Source organism: Rana temporaria, chromosome 6, assembly GCF_905171775.1.
Source record: "Rana temporaria chromosome 6, aRanTem1.1, whole genome shotgun sequence".
Lineage (NCBI taxonomy): Eukaryota > Metazoa > Chordata > Amphibia > Anura > Ranidae > Rana > Rana temporaria.
Window position 1 is genome coordinate 136,619,197 of NC_053494.1, and position 24,222 is coordinate 136,643,418.

Here is a 24,222-nt window from a genome sequence, read left to right on the forward strand (position 1 = left end):
TGTGTGTGTGTGTATATATATATATATATATATATATATATATATATATATATATATATATATATATATATATATATATATAATTTTACAGAACGGTATCAACAGTGACACCTGGAGGTTATACAATAATAATGATCTGGATAAACAGTAAAGTAAACCTGTGTTCTCCACCTGTATGGAATAACAAGTTCATGTAACTGAGGCATACTAACACCTGTTTGCTATTCTGCTGCTCCGCTCAGCTGCCAGGAGCAAAGAGAGAAACTTGGAGACAGGAATGAATGCTTTCCCCACCCTCGTCTGACAGCTCTGAATGCGGGAGCCACCGATTTACTGAGCACAAACACTTTAAAGCCTCATACACACGATCGGATTTTCCGCGGACAAAGCATAGGACTTTTGGCTCGAAGGGCGTTGACCGTGAACTTGTCTTGCATACAAGCGGCAAATAATTGTCATCCAACAAACACGAAACTATGTGGTTTTTCAGCTCTTTAGCACCACCCTTTGGGCAACTTCTGCTAATGTTGTCTTATGGTTAGCATTGCATCTGAGCATGCGTTTTTGTACTTTTGGATTTTTTCCCGACGAACTTGTGTACACAGGATCGGAAAATCCGACAAGATGCAGTTGTCTAAATATTTTAAAGCATGCTATCCCACAGTAGTTGCCGGAACTTCCGACAACAATTGTCCGATGGAGCATACAAATGGTCGGATTATCCGACCAACATTCTGCAATCGCACAATTTCCGATGGAAAAACCGATCGTGTGTACAGGCCTTTTCAGAGGAGGAAGCAGAGCAAGTTGTATGCCTGCCCCCCAATACCCAGAAGTAGGGGGCAGTTATCCAGAGAGTCATGCAAAAAGTGCATGTGCAGCTTGGAAGGAAGTCAGTTAAGGTAACCTATGGCTTTGCCTTGCATTGGGCAGTCTACCTGTCTCAGGGCTGCAGTGGATTACAGGAAGCTAAAATAAATGTAAAATCTGGGTACTTTTTTGTCTGTTTTTAGCGATTTATGTGAAGCATACTAGGAATATTAAGGACGCCAAGGACTGTCTGTAATGCATACCTTTTGCATTGTACACACGAGCGGAATTTCCGACGAAAAAAGTCAGACGGAAGCTTTTCAACGGATATTCCGTCTGTGTATGCCCCATCTAACTTTTTCCGTCGGAAGTTCTGACGGAATTTGGATGGAAAAAATTTCTATCGGAATTTCCGTTCGTCTAGATGCAAATCCGATGGACTAAAAATCATGCATGCTTAGAATCAAGTCGACGCATGCTCGGAAGCATTGAACTTGTATGCCACCACGTTCTTGAAGGCCGGAATTGGGTGTGACCGTGTGTATACAAGACGGCTTGAGCGCAACTCCATCGGAAAAACCATTGGAGTTTATTCCGACGGGAAAACCGGTTGTGTGTACAGGGCATTACTCTAATGCTGGTTGCCAGGCTGCCATTCTGATCCTTTTATTTTCTTCTTCAATATTTTTATTGAAAAGTTTTGTCATAAATGCAAAACATCGTTATAACAAATATCCCCATCTGAGAGCTAACATAGTCCTTCGGTAGGGTTTGACAAATACAGAATTTAACAAGATAAGTGTAATAATGAGTATATAACATACATCGGTGATACCTGATCCCCTGAAGGCTTATTATAAGCGATTGATCTGAGTGTTTGAGTGACAATAGACTCTTTGCGTGCCACAGATCGATCTATAAGGTTGAGCTGGGGTCGGCGGAGGATCAATGTAGGATTTTGTGCCAGTTGGTTTAAGGGAGTACACGCCAGCCACCCCAACAGGGATCACGCTGTGGTGCGTAAGGGCAACCCCCCCCCCCTTCTCCCAGATTTTTCAGTCCTGCCCTCCATTTCCTCCCTGCCCCTCCATTTCAATTTGTTAGGTATATGTGTGGACTGCCTGGTGACAGTGCTCCAAATATTGCACGTAAAGGTAGCCAACAAAAAGCAAGGGACAGGGGGAAGAAAACCAAGTGAACTTCACTTTAATAAACTCAGCCATTCAGGGTGTAGGTAAGCTGTGGAGCTCAGCTTGTTGCCACAATAGATAGATAGATAGTAATAAAAGAGAAAGAAGAGAAAAAGCGTGCATCTGCGGTGTGATTAGCGAAGAAGAGCGGGGGAAGGAGCCCGGTACCCGAGTCAATCGTTGATGGGAGTCAAGTGGCCCGGATACAGGGGAACCTTGATGTAACAAGCCCAAGACTCCCAAGTCGCTTTGAACCTGGGCACCCTGCCTGAAAAATTTCTTGAATTTTGACCCAAGAACAAATCACTGTGAAATTGTTACTTTGCGGCTATCAAAGATACTTTGTTTTCCATACCCTCACAACGGTAAGTTTTGCTCCTAGGAGCTTAAAGAAAATAAGATTATTGGTGTGTTTGGGGGCACCTTTTATCCCGTGGTTCAGTAATGCAATAGTGGGGGTTTGTGGGATTCCAATTCCCGTAACTTTCCGTGCCAGGTGGAAGAACCTGTTCCAGAAGCCTCCGATACGTGGGCAAGTCCACCATATATGGTGCATAGTACCCACCTGCTTACAATCCCGAAAACAGAGGGGGGAGGCGTCAGGAAAAATTCTAGCAAGTCTGGAGGGGACATAATACTATTGTGTAAAAAAATGTACATTGTGCCTCTATTAGGCTTGTATTGAGAATTCCCTTGTAAGATTTCTGGAAGTAACAGTGCCATTTATAGGGGTCCAATGACAGGTTCAAGTCCGTCTTCCATGCCTGGGCATATGGAGGAAAGCTGTGTTTACTCGCCAATAAGGCGTATATCAGTGAAATGCCACCCCTCTGATCCATGAGGGCACCACACCACTGTTCGTAAACTGTTGGTTTTGGGGGGGATGCGTTTGTCCATAAAGTGTTTAGAAATGTCTTAATTTGGTTGAATCAGAATTTCTCTGCATTTCCAGTTCAACACAGTCAGTCAGCGTGAGTGGGCCCGATGCCCTGAACATGCCATTATTCAACCACCACCGGAAAGCTGTTATGTTCAATACTGGAATAAATTCCTGATTGTGGAAAATATGGGCCAATGGTCTAAGGAAGAAACCAGCGATTTCTGTTTGTGGAGTGTGTTGCAAAGCGATAGCGAGTGTGAAAGTGTCAGGGCCATTATGGGGGGGTCTCTGTTCTGATCCTTTACTTTCTACGTTTACAAGTATGCAGTAAGTGAAGTCAGAAATCCTGATATCCAGATTTGCTTCAGGTCGGAGAATTCGAAAATAATTGGTTTATTTGAAAGCCAGTCAACTAGCAGGTCCGTAAAGAAAGCCTATAGTTTTTATTTTATTTTTATCAGTGCAGGTTTCCTTAAAGCACTTGAAGACTGGCATGTTAAACCCCTTTCCTGTCTTCACCGTTTTTCACACTGTCCTACTTTGACGGACAATTACTCGAGCGTGCAAGACTGTACCCAAATACATTTTCTGTAATTTTTTTGAGACTGCTAATTTTCTTTTGGTATTCTCTAATCACAACTTAAAACAAATAAAAAAAGATTCTATATAAAGGCAAGTTTCTGCTATAAAACTTAAAACAGTGGGTATAGAATAATCACATTGTGCTGCTTTGCAACCCGAGCGTAAGGCAGACAGATGGATATATATATCTATACAGTGAGGGGAAAACATATTTGATCCCCTGCTGATTTTGCACATTTGCCCACTGACAAGTAAATGATGAATCTATAATTTTAATGGTAGGTTTATTTTAACAGTGAGACAGTATAACAACAAAAAAATCCAGAAAAACGCATTTCAACAGTACTTGGTGGTAAAACCCTTGTCGGCAATCGCAGAGGTCAGAAATTTCTTGTAGTTGGCCACTAGGTTTTCACAGATCTCAGGAGAAATTTTTGTCCCCCTCCTCTTTACAGATCCTCTCCATGTCATCAAGGTTTGGAGGCTGACCTTTGGTAACGCCAACCTTCAGCTCCCATCACATATATTCTATGGGATTAGGGTCTGAAGACTGACTAGGCCACTCCAGGACCTTAATGTGCTTCTTCTTGAGCCACTTCTTTGTTGCCTTGGCTGTGTGTGTTGGGTCATTGTCGTCATGCTGGAAAACCCATTCAGCGCTGGGACTTTGTCGGATGCCCCTAAAGGTACTGCTGCGAAGGAGGAGCCAGAAAGAGGTGTGCACAGCAGCAGTATGTGGCCTTGCGGCTGTGTTTTTTTTTTGTGAGCTGGCACCATCTGGTGGTGAGCCGTTGGTATTACAAGTTATTACCACCAGATGTGAGCTGGCGCCATCTGGTGGTGGCCCTTGGCATTACAAGTTAAGCATTACAAGTTAAAAAGCAATTCTAATGTCATTTTTCACTATTTTCACTGCAATCTTCTTCCCTCTAATTAGAACCCCCAAACATTATATATATTTTTTATCCTAACACCCTAGAGAATAAAATAGCGATCGTTGCAATACTTTCTGTCACGCCGTATTTGCGCAGCGGTCTTACAAGCGCACTTTTTTGGGAAAAAATTACACTTTTTTTAATAAAAAAATAAGACAACAGTAAAGTTATCCCCATTTTTTTTAATATTATGAAAGATAATGTTACGCCGAGTAAATTCATACCCAACATGTCACGTTTCAAAATTGCGTCCGCTCGTGGAATGCCGACAGACTTTTACCCTTTAAAATCTCCATAGGCGACGTTTAAAAAAATCTACAGGTTGCATGTTTTGAGTTACAGAGGAGGTCTAGGGCTAGAATTATTGCTCTCACTCTATCAATCGCGTCGATACCTCACATGTGTGGTTTGAACACCGTTTACATATGCGGGCGCTGCTCACGTATGTGTTCGCTTCTGCGCGCAAGCTCGTCGGGACGGGGTGCGTTTTCTGGCTCCTAACTTTTTTAGCTGGCTCCTAGATTCCAAGCAAATTTGTCAACCCCTGCAGTAGAGAAAACCACCCAGCTGTGACCGCACCCTAAGGGGCTGTCTGCTTGGCCTATCTGTAGCGCTGGCCCTGCATGGATGCAGTACCATTACACCAGCTTCTCATTATACCATCTCTTGGTGAATCGGGCAGAATATCATACATACCTAAAGTATGGCTTTAAGCAGTGGCGGCTGTTTTTTTTTTTGGGGGGGGGGGGCAGCAAACAACCAACCCCATACCCGGTTGGCTGGTGGCTCTCCTCAAGTCGACAAACCCCACCTGCCCACTGTCGGTTGGTCACCGGGTCCGACACTTACTTCACCTGGGTGACAGACAGCGGCTCCTGTGTCCTGTCCGCCATCACGACCGCTTCTGCCGTGCGTCTCCTCCTAGGCGCTCAATAGGATTGCCCATTCTTTCAGCCAATTAGGTGACTGGTCTCAAGACCGCTTCCCGATTGGCCGGGAGGAGGATCAGTGAGGAAATGGCGAATATTCATTCGCTATTGTCACACAACTGGGTGGGCTTGGAGTGCAGTGCCCCGACCCCACCTTTTTTTGAAGCCTATTAAAGCCTCAGGTTCTAATCGCGTCCTTCCACCCCCCCCCCCCCCCCCAATTGAAATCCATAGTCCAGCTCCTTGCATGTAGATTGGGGGGTGGCACCAGTCCGCCCCTAATGGATGTGCCGCCACCTTGCTTAAAGGTGTTTGATCCTTTTAAGGACTGTGCTCGGCAAACCACTTAAAGTGGGCCCTTATTAAGTTTATATTCACCTATTGGTATTGAATACTACATATAAATAATAAATAAATGTGTAAAAAAAAAATGTTCTCTTTATCTCTGCTAAGAAAGATAAAGATCAACCCACATTATACAGGGTTGTCCCATAGGCAGTAATTGGAGATCACATGATGCAAACAATATAGGGAATCTGCATATCATACACTTTTTTTATTTTTTTATTTGTTCTCCTATTATTTCACCAGTCTGATCACAATCCTTACGTTGGTTTTCAGTTCATCTGTGAATTTATATACTTGCATAATATAAACTCTCTACTGTAGACAGTCATATCCATTTGAATAATTTCTGCTGCCTAAAGTTAAAATAAAGCACAATGCTTTTTGCAGCTCCTGAGTTATCTTGTGGTTTTCCTCCCTCCCATAACTGCTCTACATACACTGCCAACAGGCTATATCTCTGCTCAGAAGCACTGCCAAGTCTACCCTTCATATTTCCCAGCTTACATCAACTGTGTGTTTTCTTCATAAAGAAAACTATCTGTGGTTTCTCCTATCTCATTAAGCATGCATTGCCCTTCTATGAGAATGGACCATACAGGGAATGTATAAATATTGCTGGAAGTTCCTAGAAGCTTGCGGTTTTCCTTAGGTCAACGTATTTGTATGGGCACTGCAGTCTCTTAGAGCTAGTGGTATGTCCTGCCTATTACCCTATCAGCAGGTGCCATGCGACTAGCTACTGGCAGTATTTGTTTCTTCAGCATGCTCATTTTCCATGCTGCCCGAGTTGACTTTGTAAAGTTATAAACGCGAACACGTCTAAAATGCTACATTTTCTCCTAGATAAATGTATTTTTAATGTATGTAAAGCTGACACGAGAAACATTCGGGATCTGTTATTGCTGACCTCACTGTGAAAATGCTAGTTTTGGTGGTCTACCAACTTCAAATCTTACTGGGTTTCTGATATGGAACAAGTATGCAAATTAGGAACACCAGAAAAAGGTCAGAAGCCATTTACAACACTGGTCATGACAGTCATAGAAACATATTCATATGGAGAGAGGTCTGTAATGGTAGGTTCACACTAGTTTCGCCGCGACTTGATCCAGTTTTCAATGTGATTATGTAGCGCAACTTAGTTTTTTTTTTTTTATGCGTATATTTTTTTCCTTACTGCTGCATTTTCACTTATTCCTGAAATTCAGCCAGTGGGGTGAAACATTGGTTAAGGAGCTGGCACCCGCTGGTGTCCTAACAACCAGTGACTGCTGTCAGCCAGGGGATTCCCAGCTGACATCACAATGTAAATTTATGAGCCCGTCAGTAAAAATTAAAAAAAAGGAATGGGGGTCCCCTCACAGGCCAGGGAAGGGCAGGGGGTAATGATCATGCGCCTCCCCACCACCTGAACCATACTAGCCACTTTCCTTCAACATGGGAAGGGTGTGCTTTGCCAGGGGGAGGACTTTCCCTGGCAAAGCACCTTGTCTCCATGTTGATGAGGACACAGGCTTATCCCCATAACAAGGTAGCCCCCAGCCCCCCCCCCCCCCCCCATTTGAATGAGTATCCTTGCAAATTGACTGAAATAATACAATAAAGTGACACTTTTGACACATCCTAAAAAAAAGTCCACGCCAATCACATTGAATGACAGCCGTCTACCTGCCGGAAAAATGAAAATCCTCCGACACCTGACTACACTTGATGCCGCTGAGTGACAGTTTCGCTTCCCCCCGCTGATTAAATAAACAAAGTTGACGGGGTCCACCCAGTGACATTGACCATTTATTTTAACCGCTTGACGACTGGCTCACGCCGATATACGTCGGCAGAATGGCACGGCTGGGCAGTGTGTGTGTGTGTGTGTGTGTGTGTGTGTGTGTGTGTGTGTGTGTGTGTGTGTGTGTGTGTGTATATATGTGTATATATATATATATATATATATATATATATATATATATATATATATATATATATATATATATATATATATATATACGTTGCCTTTAAGATGCGGCTTTGTGGGCATGCGCGCCTGCCGCAAGCTCCGTGACTCCGACCATGGGTCCCACGGACTCTATATCCACAGGGATACCTGCGATCATCCCATGGAAAGGAAGAATGGGGAAATGCTGATGTAAACCAGCATTTCCCCATTCTTCCTAGTGACAGGACACTGATCACAGCTCCCTGTAATCGTCGCACACAGCCCATCCCCCCCTACATTTAGAATCACTCCCTAGGACACACTTAACCCCTTCAGTGCCCCCTACTGGTTAACCCCTTCACTGCCAGTGTCATTTTTACAGTAATCAGCACTGATCGCCGTATCAATGACTGGTCCCAAAATGGTGTCAAGTGTGTTCGATGTGTCTGGCATAATGTCCGTCACGGTAAAAATCGCTGATCACCACCATTACTAGTAAAAAAAATAAAAATAAAAAAAAACCTTTAAAAATGCCATAAAACCATCCCCTATTTTGTAGACGCTATAACTTTTGCACAAACCAATCAATAAATGCTTATTGCGATTTATTTATTTTTTTGCAAAAATATGTAGAAGAATACGTATCAGCCTAAAATGAGGAAAACCTTTTTTATATATTTTTGGGGGATATTTATTATAGCAAAAAGTAAAAAATATTTTTTTTTTTTCAAAATTGTCGCTCTATTTTTGTTTATAGTGCAAAAAATTTAAACCGCAGAGGTGAGCAAATACCACCAAAAGAAAGCTCTATTTGTAGGAAAAAATTTAAATTTTGTTTGAGAGCCACATCGCACGACCGCGCAATTGTCAGTTAAAGCGGCGCAGTGCCAAATCGCAAAAAGTGCTCTGGTCTTTGGCCAGCCAAATGGTCCGGGGCTTACATGGATAAGAAATAAAAAAAAAAAAAAAAAGAGGGGTGGGCTCATTGGATCACTTGGCCCTTTTCTGTCATTACTCTGTTTTCATGTAAGCTCATGTACTTGCATTACTTTTTTTTTATGTAGATTTGCTTCTGTAGAATATAAAAGTATTCTGCATGCACGTATGTTTGTGGAAAATCTTTGCTCTGCCCCTCCAGTGCTCGCTGAAGCTCTGGGCTGTGGAGGGTGCGGGAGCAGCTGGCTCAGGCTTTCAGCCGCTTGCCGAGAGGTTGAGCCAGTTGCCAATCCAGGCATGTGGGTGGATCCCGTCTGTAAATTCGAGATCCTTTCTGAGCCTGGCTCAGCTGTGTGACGTCGGCCAACAACAGACTTTAGCAGGAACTGCACTACTGTAATCCCCAGGAGAAGTACGATATAACCAAAATAGCTTAAGCTATACTTCTCCTTTAAATCTTATCTCCTTTCAATGTCCAGTCTCACACCTCAATTTGTTGTAGAGGTAGGTCTAAATAAGTGAAAAAAATAAATCTTGCTACTCCAGTCCAGGTGCACTGCACTATCAGGAAGCAGAATGAAGATTGAGAAAGAATGTCTTCTGCTTCATTTAATCACAGCAGCGCAAATCTCAGAATTTCAGATGTTTACCTCCTATGTTTCTTCAATGTCATAATCGCACACAAATCATTGGCGAGTCCCAAATATTTGAAACTTTCAAGGGCAGTTTGTAATGTAATTATCTGCAGAAAAATGCTGACTCCAAGGCTAAAACTGATAGGACAGCATGTTTCTGTTACTCCTCTTTAATCAACTACATATTTCTATGTTTCTAGGACACGTTCAACTTTACTAAAATGTGTATCCTTTTATAAAAGTCGGTGTGAACTGCTACCCTGGTATAGGGCTTCTTATCGCAAAGTGGAACTTTAGGGGAAAAAAAATACAATTTGGCTATCGGACAGAATTTTTAATGCAGAAGAGATATATCATCTCCATAGTACCTCCTGCATTAAAGGAACACTAAAGGCAATTTTTTTTTTTAAAATAACAAACATGTTATACTTACCTCCACTGTGCAGCTTGTTTTGCACGGAGTGTCCCCGAATCCGGTCTTCTGGGGTCCCTCGGCGGCTCCTCGCAAAAGCTTTCCACCTTCATGCGAGCTCCCTCGCATGGTGGAAAGCTTTTGCAAGCGTGCTCCTGTGATACAGCGGCGGACATAGCTGCCGACTGTATCACTCGGCCCCGCCCCCCTGCGCGCCGCGTCATCCGCTGTGATTGAGAGCAGCGCCAGCCAATGGCTGTGCTGCTATCAATCCGTCCAGCCTAGCCAATCAACGGCATTAAGGTGAAAAAACATTTGCCTTTACAACCCCTTTAAGGTTCTTTACCTGCCTTTTACCTGCCACACAGCTCAGTGTACAATTTCAGCAATGCCGAGATGAATGAACCCCCCGCATGCCCTTGAGTGATGTCACCTCAGCCCGGCCAATGAAAATGGCCGAAGATAGGTACTCGGAAGCTGACAGGCCTGAAATTGGTTGGTGGGGAACACCACATCCCTGGAGAGAAGGTAAGTATAGTTCTGCTTTAAGCCAAAACACATTTTAATTTATTTTTGGATGGAGCAGGGTATTTTTTTTTTCTTTGCCATCTTTGCCCTGTTGGTGAGATATCCTTTTGACTTTTGCAGACACAGGAAACCCCTTCAGAGTTCTGCAAAATCCCCTCAGTCTGTTGGCATTGGAACAGGTGTCTCTAGCTGTGCATATTTTCAAATCGATAAACGCCAAAGGAAAAGTGATGGAATATAATAGAAAAGGTCCTCCACCTGTAACATCAATGCCGCTTACCGGATAAACTGATATTTTTGGGGAGATCGTAACCGCTTGTGGCTAATTACCCCAGCCCTGGGTCTCTATGGTGGACAGCAAACACTCCTGAGTCCTCTACGATTACTCAGAGGATTCATGGTGCAGTTAGTGGTTCCCCATGTGGGTGAGAAAAAGTGTAATACTGAATAAAACTGGTATATTAAAAACGGAAATGTACATTTACAGTTATGTAGAAATTAAAAGCATGTCATAAATTTTCGAGCCCCTGGAAGACGTCATCTGTGACGAAACGGCATAGGGAGGAGCAGCGTGCTGACGTCACCGTGATCAAACGCTAAGTCCCCGAAGGAACGGGCGCATATCGCGAGCCGGCCGGCTCGAAAATTTATGACATGCTTTTAATTTCTAACTTAATTTCTAAGTGTAAGTGTACATCTCTGTTTTTAATCAGTTTTATGCAGTATTACACTATGGCAGTTTATCTCACTCACATGGGGAACCACTAACTACGGATTACTCAGTGGTTTCATGGTGCAGAGGACTCAGGAGGGTTTGCTGTCCACCATAGAGACCCAGGGCTGGGGTAATTAGCCACAAGCAGTTACGATCTCCCTAAAAAGAGATCAGTTTATCCGGTAAGTGGCATTGATGTTACAGGTGGAGGACCTTTTCTATCATATTCCATTACTTTTCCTTTGGCGTTAATTGAGTTGAAGTTATCGCGGATCATTTTACCGAAGATCTGTGGCTTAGAACTGTGTCCTGGAACCTTTTAGTGGGGGAGCTCACTTTTCTTGGGTTTGATACCAACAGTGATATGAGCACTGGAAAAGGAACTTATCCTGGTTGTATGTGATTTATTTCTAACATCTGGGTCCATAATTTTGTTTTGTTTTTGGACTCAGGAGGAGGACTCCCAGGCTTTTTTCGATTGCACTTGGCTCATGATTCATGCATCACACATTTCATGTTCTTATGTCACTCATTTATTTCTTATTTGCAGTGCAGCTTATTTTATTTAATTAGTCCCACATCACTGCATGTCCAGTTAACCCTTCCCTATGCTATCCAAATCTTCTTTTGGCTCGAGTTACACTTACAAAATGTACCTGTTCCAACTTGCATACAAATTCATCTTAAAGTAGTAGTAAACCGCTAAGTGCCTCTTTTTTTTTTTTTTTTTTTCTGACCTGCAAAGTAAAGCCATAATGTGCTAGTATGCATCACATACTAGCACATTACTAGAAACTTACCTGAAAACTAAGCATTCCAGTGATGCGCTGTCATCGCTGGAGGCCGATACCATCTTCACCTGTCTTCCTTCCTGGTCCGCAGATTACATCACTCCCGAGCATGCGTGGGGGAGCCGCTGTTTATGGCACATGATTCTGAAGGAACAGCCCGGGTGGCCGTTCCTGCAGAGAGCATGTGCAGATGACATTATCGGCTGCATATATAGTGAATATCTCCTAAACGGTGCACATTTAGCAGAAATGTACAGTACCTATTGATAAGCCTTATTATAGGCTTGCCTATAGACACAAGTCAAAGATTGAAGCTTACAACACCTTTAAGAACAAATCTACAGAAATCCTTTTTCGTAACCTTGGGACTGACTTTTTTTTTTTTTTTTCAATCGGACTGAACTTTCAATATTTTCTCAGCTTCGTTAATCTTTTTGGTTCTATTACATGGAATAGGTTTGTTCACTTGTAAAGCTGTGACATGGAAGTTTACAGTGTTCTAATGCTAATCTCAACAAACTGCTTGTTTACTTAAAATATTTTATTTGCACGTGATACCTAAAACCCAAAGATGAGGAATGTATTGCAAGGCTGTTTTGCAACAAACATATCAGCCTTGAGCTATGGCCTTGAAGAATCACCCTCTTAAGTTTGTTTATATGGTTTTGAATTGATGCTAGGTCCAGCAGGGCTCTTAAAGGCTTTATTTGTCAGGTAATTTGTATTTTCTACTTTTATTAAGCTGCATTTCTTGGAAGGAGAAGAATTTCTTTTGGCAGCTTATATTACTTTTAATTTTTTATTTTTTTTGGTGTGACATTTTTAAACAGTAGAACCCATGTACTATTGTTTCATTTCACTATGAAAAAAAAAATGGTTTCTCCTGTATTTAAATTGCATGCCTTCCTTTTCCGTGTCTGGTAAATACATTTACCGTATTTATCGGGGTATAGCGCGCACCCCTAAAGTTGCCCGAATTCCTGTGGAAAAAATATGTTTTGTACTTAGTTTTGGTGTCTTGTCCGGCGTCCGTCTGTGGCTTCGGGTGTCCTCTTCGTCAGGTCCGGCGTCCTTCTGCGGCTTCGGGTGTCCTCTTCGTTGGGTTCGGCGTCCGTCTGCAGCTTCGGGTGTCCTCTTCGTCGGGTCCGGCGTCCTCCCCGCTCGTTTCCCGCGCCGAGTTTGAATATTGCGCCGACATATACCGAGCGCAGTACACTCGTGTATTGTCGGGCAGGCTCGGCAACTCTCGCGCTGACGTCCTGTACGCAGGACGTCAGCGCGAGAGGCGCCGAGACTGCCCGAAGATACACGAGTGTACTGCGCTCGATATATGCTGGCACAGTATTCAAACTTGTGGCGGGAAAGCGGGTATCGGCGTATACCGCGCACCCACGATTTTGCCCTGATTTTCTGGTCAAAATAGTGCACGGTATACGCCGATAAATACGGTATATGGTGGATAAAAAAGTCTACACACCCCTGTTAAAATGTCAGGTTTCAGTGATGTAAAAAATTGAGACAAGGATAAATCATTTCACCTTTAATGTGACCTATTAACTGTACAACTCGGTTGAACAACAAACGGAAATTGTTTAGGTTGAGGGAAGTAAAAATAAAAACGAAAATTAATATGTTTACATAAGTGTGCACACCCCTAAACTAATACTTTTGTTGAAGCACCTTTTGATTTTATTACAGCACTCAGTCTTTTTGGGGTATAAGTCTATCAGCATGGCACATCTTGACTTTGCAATATTTGCCCACTCTTTGCAAAAACACTCAAAATCTGACAGATTGTGAGGGCATCTCCTGCGCACAGCCCTCTTAAGATCACTACACAGATTTTCAATCGGATTCAGGTCTGGCCTCTGACTGGACCATTTCAAAACCGTAGGCCTCTTGGCAGCGTCCCTGACCACTTTTTCTTTATGTCTTTTCATCAATTTTAGAGGGATGTCCAGTTCTTGGTAATGTCACTGTTGTGCCATATTTTCTCCGCTTGATGATGACGGTCTTCACTGTGTTCCATGATATATCTAATGCCCTGAAAATTCTTTTGTACCCTTCTCCTGCCTGAACCTTTTAACAATGGGATCCCTCTGATGCTTTGGAATCTCTCTGCAGACCATGGCTTTTGCTGTAGGATGCGACTAAGAAAATGTTGGGAAAGACCTACTATAACAGCTGAACTTGTTATGCGGTTCATCGGATCAGGGCTGGACTGGGACAAAAATTTGGCCCTGGACTCCATCCAGACTGGCCCACTTTTATTCAATAAAATGCTGCCCCCACCCCCCTCGAAAAATCCCGCCCACCAAAAGGCCCCTACATGAGTGTAGGACCCCTTTCACACTGAGGCGATTTTCAGGCGCTTTTGGGCTAAAAATAGTGCCTGAAAAACGCCTCCGCTGCAGTCCCAGTGTGAAAGCCCGAGTGCTTTCACACTGGGGCACTGTCAGGGCATTAAAAAAAGTCCTCCAAGCAGCATCTTTGGGGCCGGTGGAGGAGCGATGTACAAACCGCTCCTGCCAATTGAAATGAATGGCCACCGCTGCTGAAGCGCCTGCAAAGCATTTCGGCTGCGCTACGCGGGCGCATTTCACCTTGAATTCGGTTGCTAGTGGGGGGTTAAGAGCGCCTGCTAGATGCTTAATAGTGCAGCTAAAACGACAGTAAAGTGCTGCTAAAACTAGCAGTGTTTTACCGTCAATGCCCGCCCCAGTGTAAAAGCAGCCTAAGAGTCAGGGAGTGAATGAGACAGAAGAGGGAGCTGAGAGACAGAGGAGGGGTCTGAGAGATAGAGGGGGCTGAGAGAGAGAGAGGAGGGGGCTGACAGAGGGGGGACTGAGAGAGTCTCAGTTTAAAAAAAATATATATATATTCTTTTTTAAACGGCCCACTGAGCCATCGGCCCACCGGGAAACTCCCTGTAGTCCCTATGGCCAGTCCATCCCTGCATTGGATGCATTTTTAAATGACGGCAGTGTACTGACTCCTATTTAACGTGAGTTTGGATGAGATTTGCTTAATTCTGGACACGGCTACATCCCCAGTGATAAGACTGTGTGCACACTTGTGCAAACACATTACTTTCGTTTTATTTTTACTCCCCAACCCCACCCCCCTAAAAGTTTGTTTGTTTTTCCAATTGAGTTGTACAGTTTATAGGTCACATTAAAGGTGGAAAAGTTCTGAAATTATTTATCTTTGTTTCATATTTCTTTTTACATCATAGAAACCTGACAATTTAACAGGGGTTTGTAGACCTTTTAGCTTTTTTATTTAAATTGTACATGTTCATAGTGGCTAGGATGTACCTACTGCTATTTATGACTTGAGCTGTGTGTAAAAATACTGTGGTGAACGCGCACACCTTTCCTGGAGGTCTCAAATGGCTGACATTGTTAGGCAGAGGGCAAAATTCATTAGTTCATTGATTAGGCCTCTTGTACACTGCTCCTAAAAACTCAGCATTTTTACACATACAGGCGTTTTTACTGATCTAAAAGCAATGTGCCTATACTTTCTGAAGGAATGATTACTACAGCCAAAAGTATTTTATGCCCGTTACTAAAAGTTATGGTTTTGTGGAAGGGGGGACAAGTACCCTTGAGTGTTGGTAGATTTTGCCAAAAAGAACGATGCTGTATTCCCTCTTAGGCCCCTTTCACACTGGCGGACCATTCATGTCCACCAGTCAGTTTATTCGGCGGACCTGAACGGGCGTTCCATGCTCGTCTATGAAGCATTGGCTGTCAGCGATGACCATGTCCGCTAACATCCAATCCGCTAAAATTAGACGGATGGCGATATGTCCTGTCATCCACCGGCTCAGCGATGATCAACGGAGAGATCTCCCGCTGAGCTGGCGAGCACCGCTGACGGATCCGTCCCCGTGCGGAAGAGGCCTTGCACAAACTTTTCCTGAAACCCTAATCCCAACCCAACAATAGCCCTTCTATTATAAAAGTAGCAATTGCATACTTGCCTCTCCTGAGCCTCGGATTCTCTGATGAAAACCAACCATAACCGTGCTAGAAGATAACCAGTGTCGGGATCCTGACTCTTGAATCGAGAGTTTGGATTAGGGTTGTCCCGATACCGATACTAGTATCGGTATCGGGACCGATTCCGAGTATTTGCCCCCGATACCGGAATAGAATACTCCCCCCCCCCCCCCCCCCCCCCGGCGCGTATTACAGAATCGGCGGTAGTGGGGATGCAGGTGAGCGAGACATGGCTGGATACATGGGGGGGAGACATGGCTGGATACATGGGGGGGACATGGCTGCATCTGGGGGGGACATGGCTGCATCTGGGGGGGGGACATGGCTGCATCTGTGGGGGGACATGGCTGCATTTGGGGACACATTTAAAAAAAGTATCGGTATTCGGTATCGGTGAGTACGTGAAAAAAAGTATCGGTACTTGTACTCAGTCCTAAAAAAGTGGTATCGGGACAACCCTAGTTTGGATTATGAAGAGTCTGTATAAAATTGTAGAGTAATACTGCTAACCGAGTTACAGCAGGTGTTGGCATATCAAGTATGTAGTAGGATAGCTGGGGATTGTCACTTTGAAATTAGGATGTTGCTTTAACTTTCTTGTATTATGTTTTGAAAGCTATATTTCTGGACAGTTCACTTGCATTCACTATGTCCTATGTGTAATGTGTAAAATAATTATGTTTTTAATTTTTGTTTTTTCAGAGGAGAAAATTCAACTGCCCAAGAAGGAAAAAGCCAAACAAAGACGGGAACAATGGTTGCAGAGTGAGCATTATTTAATTTTCTCTCTATATCTATGTATACAGTTGGGTCCATATATATTTGGACACAGGCACAATTTTAAATTTTATCAGGTATTTACCAAAACGTATTCACACTATAATTATATAATTGGTAAGTGCACACTCTGTTTTAATTTGAAGGTATGTACATCCAAATAGGAAGGGTTTAGGAATTACAGCTCTTAAAGGGGTTGTAAAGGTAAATGTTTTTTTATCTTAATGCATTCTATGCCATTGGCTTGCGCTGCTGTCAATCACATCGAATGACGCAGCGCGCCAGGGGGTGGGGCTGAGTGGCTGTATAACGGGAGCATGCCCGCAAGCACTCAAGCTCGCTCGCATTAAGGTGTTGAGTCCTTGCAGGGGGGAGCCGAGACAGCTTCCGAGGGACCACAGAAGACCATGTTCGGGGCCACTCTGTGCAAAACGAGCTGCACAGTGGAGGTAAGTATAACAAGTTTGTTATTTAAAAAAAAATTCCTTTAGTGATTTTTTAATAGCCACCCCCTTTTCAAGGGACCAAAAGTAATTGGACAAATGAATCAAAAGCTGTTTCATGGCCAGGCGTGGGCTACTCCTTTGTTGTTTCTTCATCAAATTAAAGTGGACGTAAACCCTCCTATCATTTTTAGCCAATGGGTAAAAAATAAATAAAAATCACGATCACTTCCCCAGAGTAGTATAATGTTACTATGGTAACATATTGCTCTGGTCACAGTTTGTTCAAAAAAACTAAATGTATCGGAATTACATTTTTTTTTTTCTTTTTTTTTCATACGGTCACCAGTTGTGTCCCTGATCACCATCACAGTATTTATATGATAATGCTGTACTGCACTGGCGATAATTTAATACAGTGGAGCCTTGGTTTACGAGTAATGCAAGCATTTTGAAAGATGAGCAAATTTTTTTTTTTTTTAAATCCTGACTCAGTTTGCGAGTATTGTCTTGCAAAGCAAGCAGAATTCAAGCTAATGGGGTGTACAGTACCGCATTTGGACAGAGATGCGGGGGCGCCGGTGACACTCGGAATGGTTCGGAGCCGTTCAGGAATTCTCTGAAATACTCAGTTCCGGGTGTTTGCGAAATCAGCCGAGCTGTCCCCGAGTATTTCCGAGGCTCTCTGGTCACATGCGGTATTGCATGCCATTAAAGTCAACGCAGGCCTAATTATCTTTGTTTCCATTGACGTCTAAGGGAAACTCGCTTTGATATGTGAGTGCTTTGGATTACAAGCATTCTCCTGGAATGGAAAGTTCAAAGTTTCCACTGTAAAAAGAAAAAAAAAATTGGATTTTTTTGTTTTCATTTTTATATCTTAATTTTTTGGAAAATTATGACAAAAAAAATTACAACTTCAGAAAACCCACCATGCTTCTTACTTACCTTGGACTATCTACTTGCCAAAAAGAGGTAATTTGGGGGGCAAGATGACAGAAAACTGAAGACAGAATACAGTGTTGCATGACCGCACAATGGTTACTCAAAGTGCGACAGCCTGGGCGGGAAGGGGGTGAAAGTGCCTGCTATTGAAGTGGTTAAAGCGAGGGTTCACCCTAAAAAAAAAGTTTTTTTCTAACATGCCATCTAGCATACTAGCGCGAGCTACAGTATGCCTTTATTTAATTTTTTTGCGCCGTACTCACTGTTTAATCCCGGAGATAAGTTTCAGTCTAGTAGGCGTTCCTATGCAGAGGGAACATGATTGACTGCCGGCTTTGGCGCGTCATGCTTCACGGAAATAGCCGAAATAGGACTTGGCGCTTCACGGCGCCTGCGCAGTCAGCTCCTAGTCTGTGCGCAGGCGCCGTAAAGCACCGTGAAGAGACGAGTCCTACTCGGGAAGCGTGACGCGCCATAGCTGGCCGTCAATCATTGTCCCCTCTGACTAGGAACGCCCATTCCCCGCGGTGAGTCTGAAACTTATCTCCGGAATTAAACAGTGAGTATGGCGCAAAAAAATAAAATAAAGGCATACTGTAGCTCACGCTACTATGCTGTATTTCATGGTAGAAACTTGCATTCTAGGGTGAACCACCGCTTTAAGTAGCTTTTTTTTTTTTTAACCAGTGTATCCATGCACATTGTAATGCATAGACTCCTATTTATCTTTTGTGTCATTTGTTTTTTACATCATAGAAACCTGACTTTTTATGTCCACTGTACAAGTTTCAAGCAGAAAATCGCTCAGGTGTGAACGGGGCCTGCGTGCAAGTTCACTTTAAAAGTCTTTTGTAGGTGCACTTTAAGGGCCAGTTTTACACCCCATGCAGTCCAGTGCATTTTTTTGCTGCATCAACAATGCATAGACAGTAGGTTATATTTTTTTCAATGTCATTGTTCACACCAGTGCCATCAGTTCCTAGAAAAAGTAGATCATACTGTATTTTTCCTGCACTGCACTGGAATGCAGCAAAACGCATCAAAAAAGCGCCAGGATGCACTGGAACGCATCAAAAACGCACCAGACCCCAGTACAGTGGGGAAAAAAAGCATCTGTCATGCATCCAAAAACACACTGGAACGGATCAAAACCGTGCTAAAAATGCGCATGCAAAAATGCATCCAGAATGGATCTGGAGTGTGTTTTGTGGTGTGAACCAGCCCTTTACGAAATAAAGGCCTTGACATCTGAAAACTTCCACAATCCATGGCAAACACAGCAGCTATTTTCTATCTGTTTATAAATGCAGTGATGTGTGGGTAGCAAAGTAACTAATGGTAAAACGACACTATTTGATTGTGAAGTACACTGCGGCCATTTAGAAATGCATTGTTAAGTATTGTGAAATGTATTTGTCTTTGTAAAACTCCACCAGAAAAGAACCAGCACAGAGGACATTCCAGCACACAGCCTGCCAATTTCATAGCTAGCTTTTCATATGAGGTGTGTGTGATGGAACCATTATATTGCTTTTCAGCCTCGGCTGTATCTGGATTATTTTCGATTATTCCGTTTTCAGGTAATACAAGTCCTAAATTTGCAATAAAACAAATCAAGAAAATATTTAGGCACCTGCCACTTGATATTGCTTTATCGGCCTATTCTGTTTTTTTCCCTTTCTCTCCATCTTGTGCGCCTCAAGTTATTAATTTCCTAATAATAAATGTTCCATGAGCTCAGCTTCGGGCGTGGATAAGTGTGTATTATTCATGATGTTGACACAGGAGGACAATAAATCATCCCCTTTGGTAATTGATGGGAAAGTGGCGTATGTGCATGAGGATTTTACAGTGCACTTTGCTGGTTATTGTGCTGTCAGTGGAGAGCTTAACTGTTCATTGTAATGCAAGTATGGACTGTGCAAGAATGTGCGCTATGCCAGTGACTGAATTCTGCTCTGACAATGGCAAATTACTGCTTCCTTTTACCACAAAACACTTTGAATATTTGTTTCAACTTGTTGTTTTGGGCATGTCAGATGATTGTGATGTCGCTCCCAAACCGCCCTAAAAATGCTGCTTACAGGACTTTTTTTTTTTACCGTTCCGCAAGCGCACCGCCTGGGTGTGAAAGCACTCAGACTTTGAGTTTGGGCGGCAGTTTTCAGGTGCTTTACAAGTGCTATTGCTAGCGCTAAAACTCCTGAAAACTGCCTCAGTGTGAAAGGAGTCTAACTAATACACGGAGTTCACAGGAATTTTGCTGCTTAAAGCGGTTGTATACCCGCAATGATTCCCCCCCCCCCCCCCCCCACCTGAAAGGCAAAAGCCATAATGAGCTTGTATGCACCGCATATTAGCTCATTATGAAATACTTACCTCGGAACGAGGTGAAGAGAACTTACCTGGTCCACGCCGAGCGAGATGTCATCTTGCTTCGGTGTGTCTTTCGGGTATCGCCGCTCCAGCGCTGTGATTGGCTGGAGCGCCGATGTCGTCACTCCCACACATGCGCGCGGGAGACTTCAATCCGGCAAGGTCCGGCGGCTGGCGGCCCTTTAGCGGAGGATTCCTGCTGCGCATGCGCCGCTGCCATCAGCGGCGCATTGCGAGCGGAATATCTCCTAAACCGTACAGGTTTAGGAGATATTCTTTATACCTACAGGTAAGCCTTATTATAGGCTTACCTGTAGGTAAAAGTTAAAAAAACGCCTATATAACCACTTTATATATTAGTACTCTATTGGTCACATAGACACGAATTGGGTAGTATACATTATGCCAAGATGGCTTTACTCCCTGCCATCCATTTTCTACTGGGCTGTGTTTCAAAATTCCTGTAGGGCTCACTGTCCTTCCAAGTTTTATCTCAAACCTATATATACTGTAAATAGGTTATATCTCTTTAAGCAGGACTCCAGCCAATAATAGGATAAAATAAGCAGCCTATTAAAAATTTAAATAACTGTCTGAAGCCTTATGAGGTATCAGCACTTTTTTTATATTGAGAACGTTAGGAGTGCCCATTTTTCTTTACCTTCCCATTCTCTGTTTTTCTTAATTTCTCTCCCTTTTGATGGTTTTTCCCTCTTCTTGACCTGTGAGCCATGCTATATGAGCTATTTTATTTTTAGGGATGGGCTATCTGTTCGACTCGAACATTGTCTGTTTGCCGAACAACGAACAATTTGGGGTGTTTGCGGCAAATCCAAAAAGTCGTGGAACACCCTTTAAAATTGGCACTTTTGATTTCTCCCATAGACTTTTAAAGGTTAATATGCAAGTTATTGTCATAAAAAGTGTTTGGGGACCCGGGGTCCTGCCCCAGGGCACATGTATCAATGAAAAAAAAGTTTTAAAAACTGCAGTTTTTTCGGGAGCAGTGATTTTAATAATGCTTAAAGTGAAACCATAAACGTGAAATATTCCTCTAAATTTCGTACCTGGGGGTTGTCTATAGTATGCTTGCAAAGTAGTGCATGTTTCCCATGCTTAGAAAAGTCTCTGCACAAAATGATATTTCTAAATGAAAAAAAGTCATTTAAAACTACGCAATACAGATCATTAGAAAAAAAACAGCATGGGTTCCCCCTTAGTCCATTACCTGGCCCTTTGGTTCTGGTATGGATATTAAGGGGAACCCTGAACCAAAAAAAGCATGGGGGTCCCCCCAAATTCCATATAGAAAAAGCATGGGTCCCCCCCAAATTCCATTTAAAAAAAATGGTGTGGGGTTCCCCCCCAAAAATCCATACCAGACCCTTCAGGTCTGGTATGGATTTTAAGGGGGACCCAACGCCAAAAAAAAAAAATGATGTGGTATTCCCCCCCAAAAATCCATACCAGATTCACTTTGTCATCAGGCAATTGTGGTAGCGTTTCAAAACTTTATTGCCGACCATGGGCATGATGAGACTTCCCTTCCTGTGCAATGGGAAGCCCTGAAGGCAGTGCTACGTAAGTTGTTTATACAACATGGAGCTCGCCCTAAAAAAAAAAATCTGCAACTATACAAGATATACTCTCCAAGCTTCGCTCGTTGGAGACCTCACACAAAAACTCCCCTACTCCAGCGCTTTTGGCCTATTATATCTTTGACAAGGTCACCATTACTGCAGACTTTAGAGGTTTCACATAGCTATGGTCAACATAGATATTGTAACGGTCACCACCGTTTACGACCTTCCATCAACCCATGACAGCTCATCTGACACTCCACAATCTAGCAGACACGATCCATATCAATTCCCCAGAAAATGAGACTGATAGCTCTATTCTCTGCTTCAAAATGTATGAACACTTTTAATGGTTAGCTCTCAAGTTTATATACAGTTTTTTCAAGGCAGGTTTTAGTAATCACAGGAACAATCAAACTCTCCACCCACACATCACACACTGGGGGGAGCTTCAATACACCTTCAGATGGGCTGATTACTAAACATTCCAGATATTTTGGCGCCGGTCTATAATTTACATGACCTAATCACTACACCTGAGAAGTCACATTCCTTTATTAATAGAATTCAAACAAAACACCATCACACAATGTTTCCCCCTCAATCCACATCTTTAGACAGACGGTCTGTCTCCGACAGAAAGGTATTCACACCTGATCATCAATAGGCTTTAAACAGTGTTATCACACAATGAAAGGCCTTTCAGGAGCCAGCCTCATTTAACAACTCAATAGCCTGGGCTAAGCATTGAAAGAGTGTGTAAGTGTGCCTAGCCTGTGAAATGCTTTACCCTACGCTAATACTTCACTCGTGTGTGAAAGCGTTCAAAACATTCACCAATACAAAGACCAGGATTGGCAGGACAGCGGGGACAAAAATAACGGGTGTCACGCCTATATCCACGCTTGGTACAGACACGACCTCTTCTTTGGGGGGCTCGTTGGGTAGTTGTACTCTCGAGGACATTTGCGTCCTTTTCTTCCCACAAATAGAGCTTCCCTTTGATGGTATCTGATTGCCTCTGCGATTTCTATTTTTTGCGATATAAACGGAAAAAGACCCGAAAATTTGGAAAAAAAATTATATTTTCTACTTTTTGTTATAAGAAAAATCGAATAAACTAAATTTTAGTCAAACATTTAGGCCAAAATGTATATAGCCACACATCTTTAGTAAAAAAAAATCGCAATAAGCGTATATTTATTGGTTTTCGCAAAAGTTATAGCGTCTACAAACTAGGGTACATTTTTCTGGAATTTACACAGCTTTTAATTTATGACTGCCTATCTCATTTCCTGAGGTGCTAAAATGGCAGGGCAGTACAACCCCCCCCCCCAAATGACCCCATTTTGGAAAGTAGACACCCCAAGGAAATTGCTGAGAGGCATGTTGAGTCTATTGAATATTTTTTTTTTTTGTCCCAAGTGATTGAATAATGACAACTTTTTTTTTTTTTTTACAAAAAGTTGTCACTAAATTATAATATTGCTCACACATGCCATGGTTATATGTGGAATTGCACCCCAAAAATACATTCTACTGCTTCTCCTGAGTATGGGGATACCACATGTTTGGGACTTTTTGGGAGCCTAGCCTCGTATGGGGCCCCAAAAACCAAGCACCGCCTTCAGCATTTCTAAGGGCGCAAATTTTTGATTTCATTCCTCACTACCTATCAGTTTCGAAGGCCATAAAATGCCAAAATTGCACAAAACTCCCCCAAATGACCCCATTTTGGAAAGTAGACACCCCAAGCTGATTGCTGAGAGGCCTGTCGAGTCCATGGAATATTTTGTATTTTGACATAAGTTGAGGGAAAATTACAAACTGATTTTTTTTTTTTTGCACAAAGTTGTCACTAAATGATATATATTGCTCACACATGATACCACATGTGTGGGACTTTTTGGGAGCCTAGACGCGTACGGGACCCCGAAAACTAAGCACCGCCTTCAAGATTTCTAAGGGCATACATTTTTGATTTCACTCCTCACTACTTATCACAGTTTTGAAGGCCATAAAATGCCAAAATAGCATAAACCCCCCCCAAATGACCCTATTTTGGAAAGTAGACACCCAAACTATTTGCTGAGACACATAGTGAGTATTTTACAGCTCTCATTTGTTTTTGAAAATGAAGAAAGTAAATAAAAATGCATTTTTTTTTTTCTTTTTAAAATTTTCAACATTTTGTGACAAAAAGCGAGATCTGAAAAATACTCACCATACCTCTCAGCAAATAGCTTGGGGTGTCTTCTTTCCAAAATTGGGTCATTTGGTGGGGTTTTGTGCTATCTGGGCATTCCATGGCCTCCGAAACTGTGATAGGTAGTGAGGATTGAAATAAAAAAATTACACCCTTAGAAAGCCTGAAGGCGGTGATTGGTTTTTGGGGTCCCGTACGTGGCTCCCAAAAAGTCCCACACACATGGTATCCCTGTACTCAGGAGAAGCAGCAGAATGTATTTTG

General features: G+C 42.8%; 1 protein-coding gene across 1 annotated transcript in view; it reads left to right on the forward strand.

Annotated features, from left to right (window-relative positions):
- The window catches only part of FAM207A (family with sequence similarity 207 member A), a 235,009-nt gene that overhangs the window by 105,701 nt on the left and 105,086 nt on the right, over nt 1-24,222 (forward strand). Inside the window, exon 3 of the mRNA XM_040357420.1 lies at nt 16,334-16,396. Coding sequence (XP_040213354.1) covers nt 16,334-16,396 — 63 coding nt within the window. The remainder of the gene's footprint in view (nt 1-16,333; nt 16,397-24,222) is intronic.